This window comes from Erpetoichthys calabaricus, chromosome 13 (assembly GCF_900747795.2).
Source record: "Erpetoichthys calabaricus chromosome 13, fErpCal1.3, whole genome shotgun sequence".
Taxonomy (NCBI): Eukaryota; Metazoa; Chordata; class Cladistia; order Polypteriformes; family Polypteridae; genus Erpetoichthys; species Erpetoichthys calabaricus.
The window spans coordinates 36,933,277-36,953,562 of NC_041406.2; the positions used below are offsets into that span (position 1 = coordinate 36,933,277).

General features: G+C 37.3%; 1 protein-coding gene across 1 annotated transcript in view; it reads right to left on the reverse strand.

Annotated features, from left to right (window-relative positions):
* The window catches only part of gabbr2 (gamma-aminobutyric acid (GABA) B receptor, 2), a 911,705-nt gene that overhangs the window by 273,821 nt on the left and 617,598 nt on the right, over window positions 1–20,286 (reverse strand). The window contains exon 7 of the mRNA XM_028818131.2: window positions 14,266–14,508. Within this exon, the coding sequence (XP_028673964.1) occupies window positions 14,266–14,508 (243 nt within the window). The remainder of the gene's footprint in view (window positions 1–14,265; window positions 14,509–20,286) is intronic.

Consider the following 20,286-nt stretch of genomic DNA (forward strand, 5'->3'; position numbering starts at 1 on the left):
ATAAAGTGGCCGTTCAAGTACAGCTTTGCAAAACAAATTGAAAAGTATCTTTTATATCATGTCCATGCATCATAAAGTTGCTCGTCAATCTCTAAAATGTATTATTTTCGGGAAATACAGCCAATTTTGTAGCATCTCTGACAAATAGCTGACATTTTCCTCCATTCTTTAAATATGAAAATTAAATATTAAATATGAAAATGTGTGTATTTAAATATAAAGTGAATAATCTCAATTGTATTTTCTTGAAATACTGCATATAAATGATGATGTGTATTTTTGAATTTCTAATTTTTAACTACATCTGAGAGAGTACAGGGAAATGAAGGTGTTTACAAACACCATTTCAGGAATTAGAAACATGTCTAATGTTAGAAATATTTGAATCTATTTAGTACTGTTAAGTTTTAGTCATGCATGACATATTTACATATTTCAAGATCAATTTGTACTTTTAAGTGAATCATATATTTTATATTTATAGATTTTTATAGATAGTTTTATGTTACAGTATTTTCATCTACATGCTCATTAATTAATTGTTCAAATTTAGGATTACATATTTTAAACGGTTGAAATACATCATATTTTGTTGTTACAATAATGAAAAATGAAGTAGATTTACCATTAAAATGACTGAAAATGAGAAAAATAAATTTAATTGGTATCGCATGTTGCATATAGTTTGCTAAATTTACACCACATACCGTAATTGTATTTTAAGTATGGAGCCAGTCATATAATTTGAATATCAGTAAATGTTATTTAAAATTACTTCTATAGTTCAGAATAGTAGAAAATAATAGTACAAATATAAATCCGTACCTTCTAGTATGGGTAACTTGTCATGGGTGGAATTTGAAATTTAAGCTGGGGGGCGCCAGACAAACCATAAAAAGTTGCTTTTTTTCAATATGTATACCATATATTAATGTTTGTAATATAAAGTTACAATATTAAAACCAAATATCATTTAAAATCTTAAAAATCTTTGAAATTACAAACAAATACACAAGTTTGTCTACTTGTAATTGTGCAAAATCAGAATGAATTAGAAAATGTACATATGGTGTATCACTAGGGTGCATTCTGGGACTGGGGTAACTGTTTCGAAAGTTGGAGCATTTGTAATTATTTTAATCACTTTATTAATAGAGTAATTTTTGTTTATTAAATATTTAGTTACGACGGTGTGTTTGACAAGTGGTGGAGATATGCTCAGACTGCCACTGGCAGCGCACTGAGGTATAAGTCACAGGCATACATATGCAACTGTGCATCCAATTCAATAGGTCAGACTGTCTACTGAGGATCTGTTTGCTGACAGGAACAGCTATCTGACATGTCAGGTCAGGTCAGGTTGGGGTTCATGCACTGGTACAGTGCGTTGCCACATCCACCACATGACAAAAGAGCTCAGGATCCTGGTTGGCAACCCCCCAGGCAGACACGCGTTCCAGTCCCACCCTCCGGAAATGACAATTGTCACACACGTGTGTTTAGGAGACAACTAAAGGGCTTAAATACTTGTGATTCCATGCCAGACCAGGGGGTGGCGAAGTGCACTAATTTTCCCCTCTCGATCTTTTGCAGACCATTCTAGGGAAATCCCGCCCGGCTCTGGGGCAGCCAATGACGTCACGTCCGGTTCCGGTGTTGATGACATCACTTCCTTCGCTGGCCTTTAAAGCCGTCATCTTTTCTCAGGAGAGGCAGTTCTGTTTTGGACTCTGTTGAATAAACATGTCTCTATTTTTGAATCAGTTTTGCAGCCGGGAACTATTAAATGGGTGGCTGCCCCAACCCTTCGCAATGTCTCATGGTCGTTATTGTGACTCAATCTATCTGCCACAGCCAGATGTTACGTGGGGGTCACCTTGGCCTGCTCCAGCCACTCGGGTCCTCAACAATGAGGATCCTGCAAGCCAGATCACGCTTGGGGAATCACGCCACATGGCCGTAGTGCCGTAGCTGACACTCCCTCACAATGCAGGTAATGTGCATCATTCGGGACTCCATGAGCAACCGCCCATTCGACACAAAGTCAAACCAATGGTACCCAAGGATTTTCCAGAGAGACACAGTACCAAAGGAGTTTTGTCTTGCAACCATATAGCAACGGATGGATTTAATTGTCATATTTGTTGATTATTAACATATTTACATTAGCTGTAATTATGAGAATAAAGTACATTTTATTGGCAATTTATTTTAGTAAGGTACCACATCTTTTGGAAGGGCCAGGCCCTCAGCCATGCCTTAAACTCTGCCCATGTTGGAAGTGACGATTCTGTAGTATGGCATTCTAGCAGTCTGCCTAGTTCTTATCTTAAAGATCTATATGGAAGGAAGAAAAAAAAACAAAACTTCTTTGTCCGATTTCTGAGAACAAGGAAAAAAAATTATAGATATGCTAGAAAAAGTCTAACTTGGCAATGCTGACATTAAAAAAATGTATTCTTTAAAATGTAATGGTAAAATATTTTAAGTCATTTTTGAAAATCAAAAATATGAATTGTTAAAAATGCAAGAAAAGTTATACAATGATTATGAAGGAAATAGCCCTAAATGGGGAGGAGGTGCCGGACTGAGCGGTATGGTGAGGCACATCAATCCCATAGGGACATGGGAAGAATAGGGAGAACACTAGAAAAAACTCCCATATTTTAGCAATGCAGATCTTTTCCTTTGCTTGAACTAAAGCTGCACTGATCATTAATTTGATATATTACTGTTAAAAATCTGCTTTAATGCCTGCAACTTTCTTTAGTCTTGCAGGAATGCTTAATGATAACATTATTTAATAACCTGTAGCGATATGCCATTTGTGAACTTAATTGTTACAATGAAGGATTTTGCCGAGATTCAGTTTCCTTACTCATTTGATTCACTTTCTGAAACATATATATATTAAATATAAATGGTCTTAATTGTAGAGGATTCTGAACAACATCTCCGAATTCTCTTAAAATGGCAATCTGATTGATCACCATAAAATGAAGCACCTGTAGGTATAGCAAGAGAGCAGAGAGAGTAACCTCTGCCGCCTCATTTCAATAAATGCTTTTAAGAAACACTCAGAATGTCACTCATTTCATTCATTCTGACATTTTCAAGCACTAAGATGTTTTAGCACCTTAGTGGTGATGTACATTAAATGGTAAAAAAAATGCAGCAAATGTGTTAATTTCATCAAGATGAATTGAATCAAATTCCTTAAAAACATATTATAGCTCAATTGAATGATACATATCTTTTCTTAAATTTACACTTCATCATTTTTATATTTAAACAATTGTAAACAGAATAGGATGAAATGACTGTACTGTACAGACATTTCATATTCAGTGCCCATAAAAAGTATTCACCAAACCCCCCAACCTGAGTTTTTCACAACATTGGATCACAGTAGATGTAATAAGGCTTTCTTTGTCACTGAACATTGAAAAGGCCTATTAAATGACATAATGAAAATAGATCAAATATTTAAATTGATCTAAACTTATTACAATTATTTGAACACTTTCACTATTTAATGGGCATCTTGCTAGTAGGAGCCGTGAACTCCTGGAGTCCGTATACTAATTTAAAAATGTTTTCCAACCCTGCAGTGCTCCTCTTCCTTGCTGAGCATTGCACTTCAAATCAAAGGTCTTTAATTTTTCCAATATTTGAGAATATTCTGTTCATTCAAAGGGATAAGTAAGCTTAGGAGGCACCGAATAGAATTTGGAGCTCTGACTGTATTCATTGAAATTTACATTGTGAAGGAGTGTCTGTCTGACGAGATATTTGAAGCTCTACAGAATATGGGTAGATCCAAACTGTCACAGACAGAGTGGTCTCGTAGAGTCAGACTTGATTCTCAGAACAACTGGGACAACTGTCTAAAATCTTGATAGTGGATATCAGCAAAATCCTCCACTGAAAAGGTTATGTTCACAGGGTTTCTTCTGAACACCTGCCCCCTATTTCCTGCAGTTCATGCACTGTAAATATTCATGATCACCTGAAAACACAAGCAAAGAAACATCTCGATGACTAACACAATTTACAGAATTTGTTAAGGCCACTTTAATTGGAGCATTTCAGAACAGATGGCTTCCCAATAACATTAAATTCAGTATTGTGGCCTACATATATTCTTGTATGGCATGTTTGGCATTTATAATTAGTCAGTAATTCTCACATACTTTATTCATTAACACATGCAGTGTGAACTTGAATGCTGTGTGTGGTTCGGCACATTTACTGTTTCAGGTGTATTGACTACAGAATCTCCTGTGGCTCTTCAATATCAACCGCTAAAAGATCTCACTTAACGGGAGTTCTTTTCATCTTTGAACCTGAATGAGATGACACACTGTTTAGCTTAAATGCATATTTCAAGGACATAACTTCCAGTTCTTTCAACATTACACTTACTCGTAGCACCCTGTGATGGGTTGGCGCCTTGTCCTGGGATTTTCCTGCCATGCTACCTATGATTGCTGTGATAGGCTCCAACTTCCCCGCAGCCCTGCTCAGGCTAAAGCAGGTCTAGAACTTGGACAGACAGATGGGTGGATTATTGTAGTTATTGTAAATGTGTGGAACTGAGATCACATATAGTTGTCAGTCATGCATTGTTCACTTTCACCACTAGTCCAGTGATGTCTTTGAAAGCCAAAATATAATTCAGTTTTACATAATGGTTTTCTTGTTTGCAACAAGCTATGTTTATTTTTAACATACGTAATGCGTACCACAGGGTTGCCTTCTACGCTCACCTAAGGTATGTGGTACCACCACCCTGGGACAAGAGAGGGCATTGCCATTACAGTTTTGTCTCCTTTTCCCTTGAGGGCAATAGAGCCAGAGAAGCCCTGTCCCTTTCAGTCCCTTATAAAATTGAGACGTCCCCGAAAGGAAACTTATTTGGACCCAAGAGTCCAACTATAAGGGACAACTCCAGATTGATCTACCTAGGAATGCTGCCAGAGGGCGATAAGAGGTTAGCACCATTCTGCACCTGTTAAGTTTTTGTTTTGTTTAAAATTAAACAAGGTTTGCCCAGTTGCTACCCCAACTATTTGGGGACTTGCTCTGCCTTCTCACTCACCCCCCTACAATATATATGTTACCGGTAATGTGTGAAAAGCAGGTATTTGTATAGAATGTGTGACATTTTTGGGTAAAGCATGAAATGTCTGTTTTACTTATATACTTTCCCTAGGCATCGTATATAATACCTATGCATTATACAGAATGACTTGCCCGTTTGACTTTTGGCATTGCATAGAATGCCTAGGAAATGTTTGAAATTTTAATCGTTTCATACTTTGACATCCCATTTTCGGCATTCTATAGATTTTCTAGGCATTCTATACAATGCCTAATTTCACACATTGATGGTAACATACATCTGTCTATTATATAAAAAACATTTTGGGTCGAGATGTGATCATCTCGGGGAGACACTTTGAAGTCCCGCAAGACTTCTTGCACGTCACGCCCTACTTACATACAATTTCTTGGAAGCACTTTAACGTCCCACGAGACAAGGAAGTGGGACAAAAGGACAGCTGCTGTACAGGCTTTTAAATAATCAACATGCAGCACGACATGCAGATCACACAGCTCAGTAGCAGTTAGCAAACAGCCAGCAGCTGTCCTTAGCATGCGTTCAGCCCCCTACCTTCACAACGCGAGCGGCAGAGACGCAAAGTGGCTAACGTGAAGCGCACCCTGGGGGAGGGGGTTGTGGGGTGGGCGAGCAAAGCAATATATATATATAATATATATATCTCAACATATGACAGATCAAGCCATTGTAAGCCAGTGTAGCATACAGTGCAGAGTGGTAAAACCTTACTGCGCTGAGTATAATGCTGAGATCTACACTTGGCTATTTCTATCACATGGTGCCTGCATCTTCGTATATCGTATGGTAAAATCTACTTTTCTGCATTTATATTAAGTGTCAGGACATAATTTGGAATCATCCTAAATTAACTTGTGAATTATTTTGAAGTTTTTATTGTTCTTTTATTTTTGTTATTTGAATCTTTTTTTTTATGCTGCTCTTGTGCTGCAATTTTCTGTATCTTGCTAGTGTTGACATTTTTAATGTTGCTGGTTTCTACAAACATTGCTGCCATGTGATTTTATGATGTCATTCCACAGGCATTATAAAAGACGGTAGGATGCTTAATCTAACATCTATACTTTGATTCATAAGAAGAACTAGCACTAGTGAAAAACAGCTTTGAAATTAGATTGAGGATTTTTAATTCCAACAGCTTTCTGTTGGAGTTGTCAAAGGTGGATGAGTTTAAATACTTGGGATCAACAGTACAGAGTAATGGGGATGGAATGGGTGGAGAAGAGAGTCAGGAGTGATTTGTGACAGACGGGTATCAGCAAGAGTGAAAGGGAAGGTCTACAGGACGGTAGTGAGACCAGCTATGTTATATGGGTTGGAGACGGTGGCACTGACCAGAAAGCAGGAGACAGAGCTGGAGGTAGTAGAGTTAAAGATGCTAAGATTTGCATTGGGTGTGACGAGGATGGATAGGGTTAGAAATGAGGACATTAGAGGATCAGCTCAGGTTGGACGGTTGGGAGACAAAGTCAGAGAGGCGAGATTGCGTTGGTTTGGACATGTGCAGAGGAGAGACACTGAGTATATTGGGAGAAGGACATTAAGGATAGAGCTGCCAGGGAAAGAGGAAAACAGGAAGGCCTAAGAGAAGGTTTATGGATGTGGTGAGAGGGGACATGCAGGTGATGGGTGTAACAGAACAAGATGCAGAGGACAGAAAGATATGGAAAAAGATGATCCGCTGTGGCATCCACTAAAAGGAGCAGCCGAAAGAAGAAGAAGATTTAAACATACTCAGATCCATAACTACCTTATGACTGGTCTCTTGGATTGCCCTTCCAAAAGCCACTAATTTCCTAATTAAAAACATTCATTTTGTCCTTTAGAACTTTCAAGGTGTTAATAACAATTACAAACGTGGGAAATGAAAAAAGAGTGCACTCTTCACTGGATGCTTTCCCAGTGAGCTTCTAGGCATTTTCTTATGGCTTTCTGAGATTTTTTTCCTGTCTTTGTGAATTTTGCTTTTGCCGTCCAATTGCACTAAGCTGTGATATTTGGTCTGTTCCTGACTATTTAAATGACAGAAATTAGCTTTGCAGTGAAATGATGGGCAGTTGCTATGGAGAAACAGTTGATAAGTCAGGGCACTAAAATTGTTTAATACTGATTTTTCAATATGTTTGATTAATATAAATGTTTACAATCAATAGTGGACACATTTTGAAAGATATTTAAAGAATGCAATAGAATTTTTTCAAAAATTACACATGAATATCCCAATGCATGCATGCAGTTCCTCTTTTCATAAACTCATTTTGTTGAAAGTATTTTTGTTTTGTCTTGGCAGGTATAATAGAATTACAAATGTGTGGGGGGGGGTCTCTTTTTGTCAACTGATATCCTCTTAATATTAAAGTAGGACCTTGAACAAATGTCAGGTTGAGGTACACTGGTGAAGTCAGAGAAGAGGAACTTTATAGGTGATAGTATAATGGGGTAGGAGGTGGAGGGATTTGCTTGTCTTTGTTGAAAGAAGCTGCTTCAATGATCGGAGGATGGAATGTTTGCTGCTGAGAATGCTTGAGGCTTGGGAAAGCAGGATGTGACCCCAAACCAACAGCCTGTTAGAGATTTCATTATTTATTTATCTATGTTAATAATTTCTAATTTCCTACTTTTTTATTAGATGACAGAAGTGAATGTTAAAGATAAACTTTAACAACCAAATGAAGAAGGACGGGTCATTCCTTTGCAAACAACCCCATTCAGCTCACTTCAGGGAGTTTTCTAAATGTTTTGTCATTTATTCAGACACCCCTTTCAAGCAGTCTAGTGACATGCTGCATATTAATGAATCAGGCATTCATATTAAAATCTGTTGTTTGCTAACTACATTTTTAGGTTACTTTTCTCATTATTATTTTGGTTGAAATCTAACAATCATTATTTCAAAAAGGTTGCAAGATTGCATTAACTCAAAGGAAAAGTAAATTTGTTTTACTTTGTTACAGGACATAAGATACCTAAATAACGCATCTGTATAAATTTTATTTAACGATATTTACATTGGTCCTTATTGTGAGAACTCTTCTTGTTCAAGGCATTTCTTCTGCAGTAACCTTGATGATGAAAAATGAAAAAAATTTAATTTTGTTTTTCAAATTTACAATATGTAAATCTGCTTCTTGTGATTCTTCAAAGTTAAATTATGCTTCAAAACTGGAAACCTACCAAATTTGATTACTCTTATTTTTGTCATTCTAGTCATACTAATCCTGGCTGCAATCATTAAAACTGTAATGCCTTGTTCCCAATTTTATTATGCCTCACTGTCTAAACTTATTTATACTGGTGGCACTCCAGCCATTGTTAAAAGCCTCACACTGTTCCGGTGTGGTGTTGAGGTGTCACCCACTACACTCAGCTCTCAATCCAGATGGTTTGTCATGTGGTGGGTGCGGCAACGCGCTATCCTCGCATGCTCCCCAACCACCCTTATTACACAGGTTGGGTTGGTGAGAGGGCTCTAAGAGATCAGGGGCTGGACACCTTAGATCATGGAAAATAGCCTCAAAAGCCCACCCCAACAACGCCACTGGACTGGAGGGCTTTTGGAATGATAAGGGTGGGTAGACATTGGCTCACAGGACCTGCAGATATAAAGAATGCCAAAATAATATATTCTAAGGTGGTACCTGAGCAATAAACCTCTGCTTATTAAAAACTGTATTCAATATAACACATATTCTTTCAATAACTATTATTAAGTTTATTTTAATGTATACATCATTAGTTTAACAATAATATGTAAACACTGAACATGCCATGTAAATATAAAGATGTAATTGGAACAATAAGCTGCTACGTCCCTGTCATGTTCCTGGTAATACATTTAATTTTATGTATATTTTTTTTAATTCTGCCATCATTATCATAATTAAATGTAGCTAAATGCAGTTATACCTGTAGCAGTTTGGTGCAACAAATAATTTACTGTATAATACTAACACTTTTCCATGTTTTCTTAAGATAAAGTTTACTTACTTTGTCTTAAATAACATTTTTTTATTAACGTTTTTCAAATCGACTTCCACCATTAACAGTACATTTTTCTTAATGACTTTGCAAATAGTTCAACGTCCTAGTTTTCATTTAACAATTTAATAAACTTTTAATAAAAGTTATGTCGTGCAGCTAAATTAATTTAATTTGTGTTCATCGTTTGTATTTTATATGAATGATAGAATAAGTCTTCTGAAATAATTTAACAAACAGTCTGGTTTGAAATGCTTAATTCTACTGCCAGACGTGAATTGTTGAGGATGCTGCTCTACATCCTGTGTCACCCTTGTCTTATTTTCTGGTATTTCTACAGTTCCTAATGGTTCAACATATATGCTCTTTGCATTGCCAGTAGACTGATATTTGTTTAACCACTTAATAAAATAGAAATACTGCACTATACTATGGAAATACTTCTGTGCCCATCCAAAAGAAATCTCAGGGTGAGGTTTAAAAGACATGTGCTCATCTTGTCACCTGAGGGAGTGCAAAAGTATGTACAAAAGTAATGAATATTTTAACTGTTTTTGTCATAGGACATGGATAAGCAAAGTTAACAATACAGTAGTCAGGAGAAAATTAAAGGGGTCTATTTGACTTTTTAATCATTGCTGCCTTTACTAGTTTTAATTGTTCATATTTATGTTTTGGTTAGAAAAATATTTTTAAATGGTTATCACATTTGAATGTCTTACAACTACATTTTCTGAGTGCATTGTGAACATTGTGTAATGTATCATTATACATTTTTTGACAATTTCACCAAGGTGTTTTTAGTTAAAAAATTCTCTTTAGACTTATGGGTTAAATGTACCCTTTTGGTGAAAAGGACAGTACACTGCAATGATGTAATATTTATTCTATGATATTCACCCAGTACTGAAACTACATTGCCTGGTCAGGATTATGGAAAAAGCTTAACAAGGCAGCATGAAGTGTATGAGAAATACTTGCTGTGGAAGGGACATAAATCTTAATTCAGACCCTCTAAAAGTAAAAAAAATGCTTTGTATTAAGGCAGAGACCCAGTACAAGCACAGAAAGGATATATACCAGTGTTTCTCAACCAAAGTAGGTTACAACACCCACTTTTGGATTGTAGGTTTGCATCAGTGTCTTGCAAGTGGTCATTTCACCAAGGGGGCACTCTCTTCAGTGGCTGCCTGTAGGTCGCCAATAAAACTGAAAAGGTCGAACTGGGTTGCAAGACAATACAGATTGAAAAACACTGATATACACAGTATAGTATACACTATTTAGTATAAATATTCATTTCTTTAGCAGTTCCATATTAAATTTATATTAAATGAGTCCTAAAAGGTAAGAATTTATTTCACGTAAATAACAAATTCAATTATTCAGAGAAAGTGCAAAACAAAACTTTTTATAAAAAGTATATAAGGGTGGCACAGTGTTAGCACTGCTGCCTCACAGCAAGTGGGCTAGAGTTTAAGTCCCTCGTGATCCCTGCCTGGAGTCTTCACATCCTCCTTGTGTCTATATGGGATTGCTGTGGTTTTGTTGCACAGCTCAAAGACATGCAGCTAAGGTGGATTATCAATGCCATATTGGCTCCTGACGTATGAGTTTTTGTGTTTGTCTTCATTCTGTTGTAAGCTGGCGCCCTGCTCATGGATTATTTCTGCTTTGCACCCAATGCTTGCTGGAATAGGATCTAAAATACATGGGTTAAGAAGATTAATGGATGAATTCAATATACTGTACTAAGAAAATACACGTTAAAACATTTTCCACAATAACAATAGCAAAGACCTAGTAGATGTAAAAATTCCCTGTTAAATGAATTTAAATGTACACAATGAGGGATTAAATGAAGCAATCTTATCACTAGCAAATCATGCATCAAGAGCACCACATTTTGGTAGTTTTTGTTAGCCAAGCATATAATACAGTAGGTTGTACATTAAATACTGTGGGCAGTGGTCACTCCACACATTTTTCATGGCTGCATCTGTATGCTTCATGCAGAGAGTTCCCTAAATCAGATTTGAAAATGAGATCCAAATGTTGGCTTCCCTCTTTAACTCATAAAATGATTAATGTCATAAACTGTGTCAAATCCAATAATTAATATCAGTTTATCTATCCTCAGAATCATATTTATTTTGCCATGTACACATGTGTATAGTGGTATGTACAGTACATTAATACATTACACTAAAACATGTAGTAAAGACAGGTGATGTTCTATTCCAGCATAGACCATGCCAGAGAATGACTTTTGACTCTAATGAAGATATATTGTGGTGTTTATTAATATTACTGTATATTGCATGAGGCAGCGGTAAGTCCATTAAATAGGAAGCCATATGTGACTGCACAGATAGCAACCCACCTGAGTAAATGGGGGCCCCATCCCCCTGGGTTCAATTAAGGTAGAAAGAGACAATGAGCATCAACAAAGAAAGAAATAATTAACAAGTAAGAGAGAACTAATAAAGCACAAGTAAAGTAATTAACAAATGGGTCAAATTCAGTAAAAAATCAATAAAATGTAAACAAATAATGAACAAAACTAATACAATGGACAGATCACCAGCAGGATACTGACAAAAACAAACAAATGTAAAAATGTCCTTAGCTAGAGCTAAATTTATAAGCCACATTCTTTCAATTCTTTTTGTAAGCAATCACAAAACGTGGATGCTGAGTATTGTGTGACACTATCTGTTACAACAGAGGGAAGTGCCATCAAATAGTAACAAGTCACATGATGAAAACCAACCTAGCAACCCGACAACAAAGTTGTGCCAGCCTAGGGTGGTTACACAAAAAAGTTACCAGTCGCTGAAAAAACAAACACAAGCTTTCCAAAAAAACAAAAACAGAATGGAAAACTTTGAAACAATTACATAAAAGTACATGTTATTTCTCTCTTACTAACAGAGACAAATGAAAAGTCAAGCAAAATGACACCTTTTATTGGCTAACTAAAAAGATTACAATATGCAAGCTTTCGAGGCAACTCGGGCCCCTTCTGTTACATCTTGCCTGAAGAAGGGGCCCAAGTTGCCTCGAAAGCTTGCATATTGTAATCTTTTTAGTTAGCCAATAAAAGGTGTCATTTTGCTTGACTTTTCACTACATTCATAATGGCTAGCATGGTACAACACCCTAGTACTACAGACATAACATCCATCCATCCATTTTCCAACCCGCTGAATCCGAACACAGGGTCACGGGGGTCTGCTGGAGCCAATCCCAGCCAACACAGGGCACAAGGCAAGGACCAATCCCGGGCAGGGTGCCAACCCACCGCAGGACACACACAAACACACCCACACACCAAGCACACACTAGGGCCAAGTTAGAATTGCCAATCCACCTAACCTGCATGTCTTTGGAATGTGGGAGGAAACCGGAGTGCCCGGAGGAAACCCACGCAGACACATGGAGAACATGCAAACTCCACGCAGGGAGGACCCGGGAATTGAACCCAGGTCCCCAGATCTCCCAACTGCGAGGCAGCAGCGCTACCCACTGCGCCACCGTGCCACCCACAGACATAACAGAGACAAACAAATTTTCTTTTGTACAAGTAACAATGTCCATAAACATCAGCTGTCACACTATCTACAAAGTTAACTTTATCATAGTAATGCATTGAACATTGCATCACATATATATACAGTAATTGTTACACTCACAACTCCAATCTATAGCGATAGTTCAAAGCATAACTTATGGTGACTCTGATCAAAGTAGCAATTCATCAACTTCTGTATACTGTTGTAACTTATTTCTTCTAGAAAACTTAACAAGAGTCATAAAACTAATTCAGCATTTCTCATGGCCAATGTGAAAGTGGCAGGTCATCCCTACCTTAACAAGCGATGTTCATTCATTCATTTTCCACCACTTATCCGAGATGGACTCACAGGGACAATGGTCTTGGCAATGAGGCCCATACTTCCCTTTCCCCAGCCACACTTGCCAACTCATCCTGTGGAATCCCAAGGTGATACCTGGGAGATATAATGCCCCTAAGCAAGCCCTGGGTGTTCCCCAGGATCTCCTCCCATCTGGTTGTGCCCAGAAAAACCACCAGAGAGAGGCATCTGTATCAGATGCCTGAACCACCTCAATCTGCTCTTCTCGATGCAGAGGGTCAGCGGCTCCACTCCAATCCTCTCCCAGATGTCTGTGCTTCTTACCCATCTCTAAGGGAGAGCCCAGCCACACTGCAGAGAAAACTCATTTCGACTGCGGTTAGCACAAGCAATGTGCTAATTATTTATATGTAAGATTAGGGTCTAAGGTTGATATTACTTTAAATTATAATATTATGTTATTAACTTCACAGTCCAATCTCTTTTTTTTCCTTGTGCATGCAATTTTCTACTACTCTGCACTGTGCCAGAATAGTCATGCACAAATGTAAATAACAGTTCAGTCTAATTCAGCTATTAATATAATTTATAAAATACAATAAAGTAAGATTGAGGCTGGCAAGTAGTTAAAAATGTGTAGTTCTGTGTATTAAGCAGCACGGTATTCTCAGTCTGAGCTCTAAAAGTACATATTTATAAAGTTTAATTTGCAAATTCATTATAATGATAATAACCAATAATGCAAAAACATATTACTGCTACTTTGCTGCTTTCAAAATCTAAATCCAAGATGTTAATATTATATGATATGCAATTAAGTCACTATGTAGTTCTTGCTACATTCACAAAGAGAAGTAAAATAAGCAGAGTTTTTCACTCTTTTATTACTGAAATTCACAACATTACCAACAACATTAAACTTACCTGTTTGTTCAAAATTAAAATTGCACTTCATTCTTTACTACCTGTCAGGTCCCATCTATCTATCTATCTATCTATCTATCTATCTATCTATCTATCTATCTATCTATCTATCTATCTATCTATCTATCTATCTATCTATCTATCTATCTATCTATCTATCTATCTAATTTCAGTGTTTAAGCACGGTATTTCATATTTTACAACTTGTTTGGCCCTTAATTCATTTAAATTTTGATTGTACTTATTGTCATAATAATACTGAATAGCATCTGTATTTAAAGGCTAGCTATTACCGGATGATTATTAAAGGTAAGCTTCATTTCAAAGTGACAATGAACTAACCGTTACTCCAAGAAAGTTGGTTTCATTCATGACATCCAACATTATTCTTCCAAGCTCCTTATTGGTATAATTGAAGTCTTGTATCTTTCGATGTCCTCCTCTCTGTTTCAAAATTTCCATAACCCGTGTCAATGTTTTGGCAATCACCCAAATTCCATCATAGGCAAACCCATGGAATTTACTTGATTCCAGCCCTTTCTCTTTCCGCAATCTGTTATATTCCATTTCATATTCATGTGGAGTCTAATACAAAATAAAAGCAAATGAAGCAGATTTATTTTCACATTTTCAAAAAAAAATACCAACATAATTTGTGCGTTAATACTATTTACTATATCATTACATTTATATTTCATAATAGAATTAATTTTCCCATCTTAAAAATGCATATAAAACATACTCTATTTCAGGCTGAAATTTCACATATTTTTACATGTGATACATACAAGTAGGTTAACATGTTCGTAAGATTTATGAAGGTTTAATATCAGTTTTTATGCATAGAATATCAGTTTACATACATACAATATGAACAATATTGGTTTGAGTGTGTGTATTCATAGTTTGTGCATGACCTGTCATTGCATGTTTTTGTTTACACCAATTTCAAGGTCAGTGAGTAATTTTTACCATTAATTGTGTTCATAGGAATTAAATACTTATGAAATGTTTGAAAACACTTCTGCCTCCTGACTCACTGGTATGAGAAAACCCCCACATATGATACACCATTTGACTTCATGTCTAGTTATGCTCACTTTTTGGTGTTCCCTCCTATTTTTGGCCATCTAGAACCAAAAACCTTCATTTGTAGGACATTGTACCATATTTTATGCTGAAAATTACTCCCTTATGATAAAGAGTAAACTAATTGGTGTCTGTTATGGTGTATAAAATCTGTACATTTTGGTTTAATATACCATTATATTTTGGTCAAGATAAAACAACAGATGAACTAAATTAAAGACAAATCAAAGCAGGTTTTCTTACACCTCACTTTTAAAACAGCTGTTTCCAACATTGAAAGGAAAGACATTCTGATGGCTCAATTATTTTACAGCCTGGGAAAGGATGCTGAGCTGATACCTCAGGCTATTGATTACTTTATGGATGGACATCTGGGACAACAATTGGGTTTACGGCCTGGGAAAGGGAAACTGAGGCAATATCAAAAAGCTTTAAGAGTTTGAGCAAAATTCATCAATCACATTGACAGCCAGCCAATCAGGTGCATGTGTTGTGAAACCAAGGCATGATATTTCATAATAAATATGCCTTGGTTTGGAAGAGCAGAAGGAGGAGAAGAAGAAGAGGAACGGAGAAAGACGGCACTGGTCGTCAGAAAGGCATCATGAACTTTGATTGCTAAATCAAACGCCTCCCTAGGACATTCATCCTTGTCATTTCTACTTTTTTTCGTAAGCTATTCCTAAAGACTATATATATTCAGACTTTCCTATCAGTACCTATTTTCTATTATTCTTTGTTCCAGTGGTATTATTATTATTCTTGTAATAAATACCATGCTGCTTTTAACTTTCTATGCTTTGTCTAGAGTGATTGAATTAATAAGTTAGATTTCTTTGAGCACCTGGTGACAGCCAGATTTTTTGCCATTATTTCTGTGCTGCGAGGTTTATAAGGCTGAGAGTGAGGGCGCCACTCAATAGAAGGGACAGTACGATAAAAAGAAGGTATTCTTGGCTGATAAATGGCCTATAGTCAAGAGTGTGGAGTCTTTGTATGTTTAAATGTATTCTTGTAGACCAAAAGTAATATTTAGGTCTGAGATATCACTAAAATATCATATGTTGTTCGTGCTCATAATAAGTAAGTCTCTTGAAGTGCTGAGTGACAGGCTGATGTGTGGTTTAAAATGCTAAGGGTTAATCAGCATGTGTGTGTCATTCAAGGGGCACTGTTGTGGTTAGGGTCTGTGTGTGTGTGTTCATTTTAAAGTGCAACAGTAGACCAACCCGATAACGAACTTGACGAGAACATTTACCCTTGAGAAAACAGGTAAAGGGTAAGTAGAGGGAAATACTACGATAATACAGTGTCTTCAGCAAAAATTATCAGAAGGGCTTGAAGTTGTGCACACCACATTAACCGTCTCCAGTGATTCACCGCCTAATGGATACGAGGGGTCAATGGGAACAGGTGGGGTCACCCTTGGTGATTTTGGCGAATGTATGCTTCATAGTTACAAATAAAAGTGTGACGAGATGGTAGGTTCACTCCTGTCAAAGGTATGCATGTTTCTGTTAACTACTGACCCTTAACACTCCCTTTTGTGAATGCGTGTAGGGGTGTGTGTGTTTGTCCTACAATGGACTGGTGCCCCATTATTTAGTCACTTTTCACCCCAATACTTCTTCATCAAGTGCAACTGGAGTGCTATGTATAGGATATTTTATGCTACCATGTTTCCCCAAAAATAAGACCGGGTCTTATATTAATTTTTGCTCCAAAAGATGCATTAGGGCTTATTTTCAGGGGATATGTAATGTTTATTCATGTTCAACAATATTCTTCTGGAATATTGTCATACAGTAACTCTCCATATTCAAACCCTGAATTCCAGCCTGAATTTCTTGCTACCCCAGCTGCTTTTAGGATCCTGCAGGATCGATGTGCGCGCTTCGATGTTTGATGAATGGTTCGATGTGGTAAAGCAAAATGCCAACATACAAATGCATTCGTGGTGCTTTTACATTGAAGCATCACATATTCCCCAAAGTAATGACACGATATATTTTAAAAGTCTCACATACCATCTTCTGTGCCGTCTTTTTTTTTTTTTTTTTGCACCTTGTATCATTAGAATGTACAGCAGCGTATTTGAGCCACAGAGAAAAAAAATAAGGACATAATGAAAATGTCCATTTTGTGATTAAAGTGGAAATTTTGGCTTTAAACTCAAAATGTCCACTTTAACCTCGTTTTATCATTACAGTAGACCATCGTAAACATCATCTTAAAACCGACCCAGTTGTTAATCGCTACTCGCTTCTGGTTTTTCCTCCTGACCTGACAGCAGGGGCAAGTAGCAATAGATCGCCACACAGAACACATTAAATGTATGATATTCCAGCTCTCTGCACATTTAGAATTCTTAGATTTATACTTGATATCACTTTCATGATGAAATGCATGAAAATATGTATGTTACATTTTACAGATAAATCGTTAACTTTGTTTAAATGAATACTGTTAACAGTTACACATATGGGGGTGGCAAAATGGTAGCGCTGCTGTCTCGCAGGGAGCCCCATCCCTTGTGATCCCTGCCTGGAGTTTGTATGTTTTCCTGGTGGGTTTCCACAGTGTGCTCAGTTTTCCATCCAAAGACATGAAGGTTTGGGGATTTGGTGAAGCTACAATGATGTTAGTGTATTTGTGTGCTTGTGTTCACCTTGCGATGAGCTGATGCTCCGTCCAGGGATTTTGTTTCTGTCTTGCGCCGATGCTGCTGGAATGGGCACATCCCCTAACTGATGGATGTAATCATTAAACATCCTTTTCAGAGATATTGTGGCAAGATGTCTTTGGAATTTAATGGATGTTTCCAGGACACGCATCGCATTGCGTGGCACCTTACTTTTCAACTGATGATCTTGACGAGGGCTTATTTTTGGGGTAGGGCTTATATTACAGAGCAGCCTAAAAATCATGCTAGGGCTTTTTTTCGGAGTAGGTCTTATTTTCGGGGAAACATGGTAATAGTGACACTCCTTCAAGCATGACACTAACCTTCTCTGAGAAACCGCACACTCTGAATAGCTAAAATGCATACATGCAAAACAGTGTTGCTTTCCACTCCACCTTTTCCTTTCCCATGACTGACAGATCTACAACCCCAATTCCGAAACACTGTGTAAAAATGTAGATAAAAACAGAATACAATGATTTGCAACTCTCATAAACCCATATTTTGTTTACAATAGACCTTAGAAAACATCTTGAATGTTCAAACTGAGAAAATGCACCATTTTAAGAAAAGAACAAGGTCAATTTGAATTTCATGGCAGCAACATGTTTACCACTGTACACCAAATGTTTTCAAATGGTGAAAGGTCTGGACTGCCGTCAGGCCAGTTCAGCACTCGGACTCTTCTACTACGAAGCCATGCTGTTCTAATAGATGCAGTAAGTGTTTTAGCATTGTCTTCGTGAAATATGCAAGGTCTTTCCTGAAAAAGACATCATCTGGTTGGGCACATATGTTGCTCTAAAACCTGTTTATATACCTTTCAGTATTGATGCTGCCGTTCCAGATGTGCAAGCTGCCAATTCCATAGGCACTAATACACCCCCATTACATCAGAGATGCAGGCTTTTGAACTGAGTGCTGAAAACAAAGCCAGATGGTCCCTCTCATCTCTAGTCCAGAGGACGTGGCGTCCATGTTTTCCAAAGAGAATTTCAATTCATTTGACCACATAACAATTTTCCACCTTGCCTCAGTCCAGAGAAGACGGCGATGTTTCTCAATCATGTTCACATGTGGCTTCTTCCTTGCATGATAGAGCTTTTAACCTGTAGTTGTGGATGACACAGCAAACTGTGTTCACAGACAGTGATTTCTGGAAGTGTACCTTTAATGCAGTGCTGCCTGAGGTCCCGAAGATCATGGGCATCCGATATTGATTTTTGGCCTTTTCTCTTGCGCACAGTGATTTCTCCAGATTCTCTGAATCTTTTGATGATATTATGTACTGTAGATATTTTTCGTTGAGGAACATTATTCTGAAATTGTTCCACAATGTGTAGATGCGGCTTTTTTCAGATTGGTGAACCTCTGTCCATCCTTCCTTCTAATAGACTCTGCCTTTGTAAGATGCTCTTTTTATGCCCAGTCATGTTACTGACCTGTTGCCAATTAACCTAATTAGATGCAAAATGTTCTTCTGGCTGTTGCTTTTTAGTACCACTTACTTTTCCAGTTTTTTGTTGCCCCATCCCAACTTTGTTTAGACATGTTGTTGCCATCAAATTCAAAATGAGTTAATATTTTCATGACTAGGGGGGTTTGCCCCCTGCTCACTTAAGCTCGCCAACCCCCCCACACCTGGGGCTGCGTTTGCACCAGCCACTTCGTGTCTCTGACGTTTGCATTGTAACAAGGGGGGCTGAACGCAACCCAAGGAGCTCCTCCGAAACCCCCTCTTAAACGGTGATACAATGGGAAACAAATATATATTTTTATTTACTTCCTCTTTGCTCGATCAGCTGCTGGTTTGCTGCCTCCATGCCGCATGATCTGCATTTCGCACGGCGCGCTTCTGTCATATCACCTATGTCCATATATTCGATCTCTTTTCGCTTTTACCTTTTCATCAATATCACATTGAATTCTGATTCCGTGTTTGGAATTACATCGTGACAACGCAACGCATAACTCCCTGTGAGTGAATATCATTTCTTTCTCTCTACAAGAAATGTGTCTGACAGTAGCATTCACACAAATGAGAAATGATTTCTCTCACGGGATTTCACTTTCACCAAACAACAAATCTTTTAATTCTCACAGATATGCTTCTTCATTGGGATGAAACACTACTTTTTTTTCCCTGATGGCAACACGAATTAGACGATCTATAAGTCTCCGACTTAAAGTTTAAATCCAAAAAATATATTTGATCTCTTTTCTCTGTTCGGTTATTTCACCGAGTAATAATTTCCATTTGTTTGCACTAATGCAAGCTTTACTATCTTTTTTTTTGAGACTTTCAAATTTTCGTACTTCCATTATCTCTATCCTGCTCTGCATATGTACCGCGCCAACATTTTTGAATTGTTTACGACATTCTACTTTGTCATCTGCTCTTTGTTTTATTTTCGGCCCCAGGCAGGGTTAAATCTCTTGGCACAAAGACGCGTCTCGTGGGCCGTGAAAGTGTCTCTGTGAGAAAATCAAATCTCGTCTCCTTCCAACCTTCCAAGATTTTTTTTATAATCGAGAGAAATAGTAAAATGTCTCACTTTCAATATTTGATATTTTTTATATGTTCTATTGTG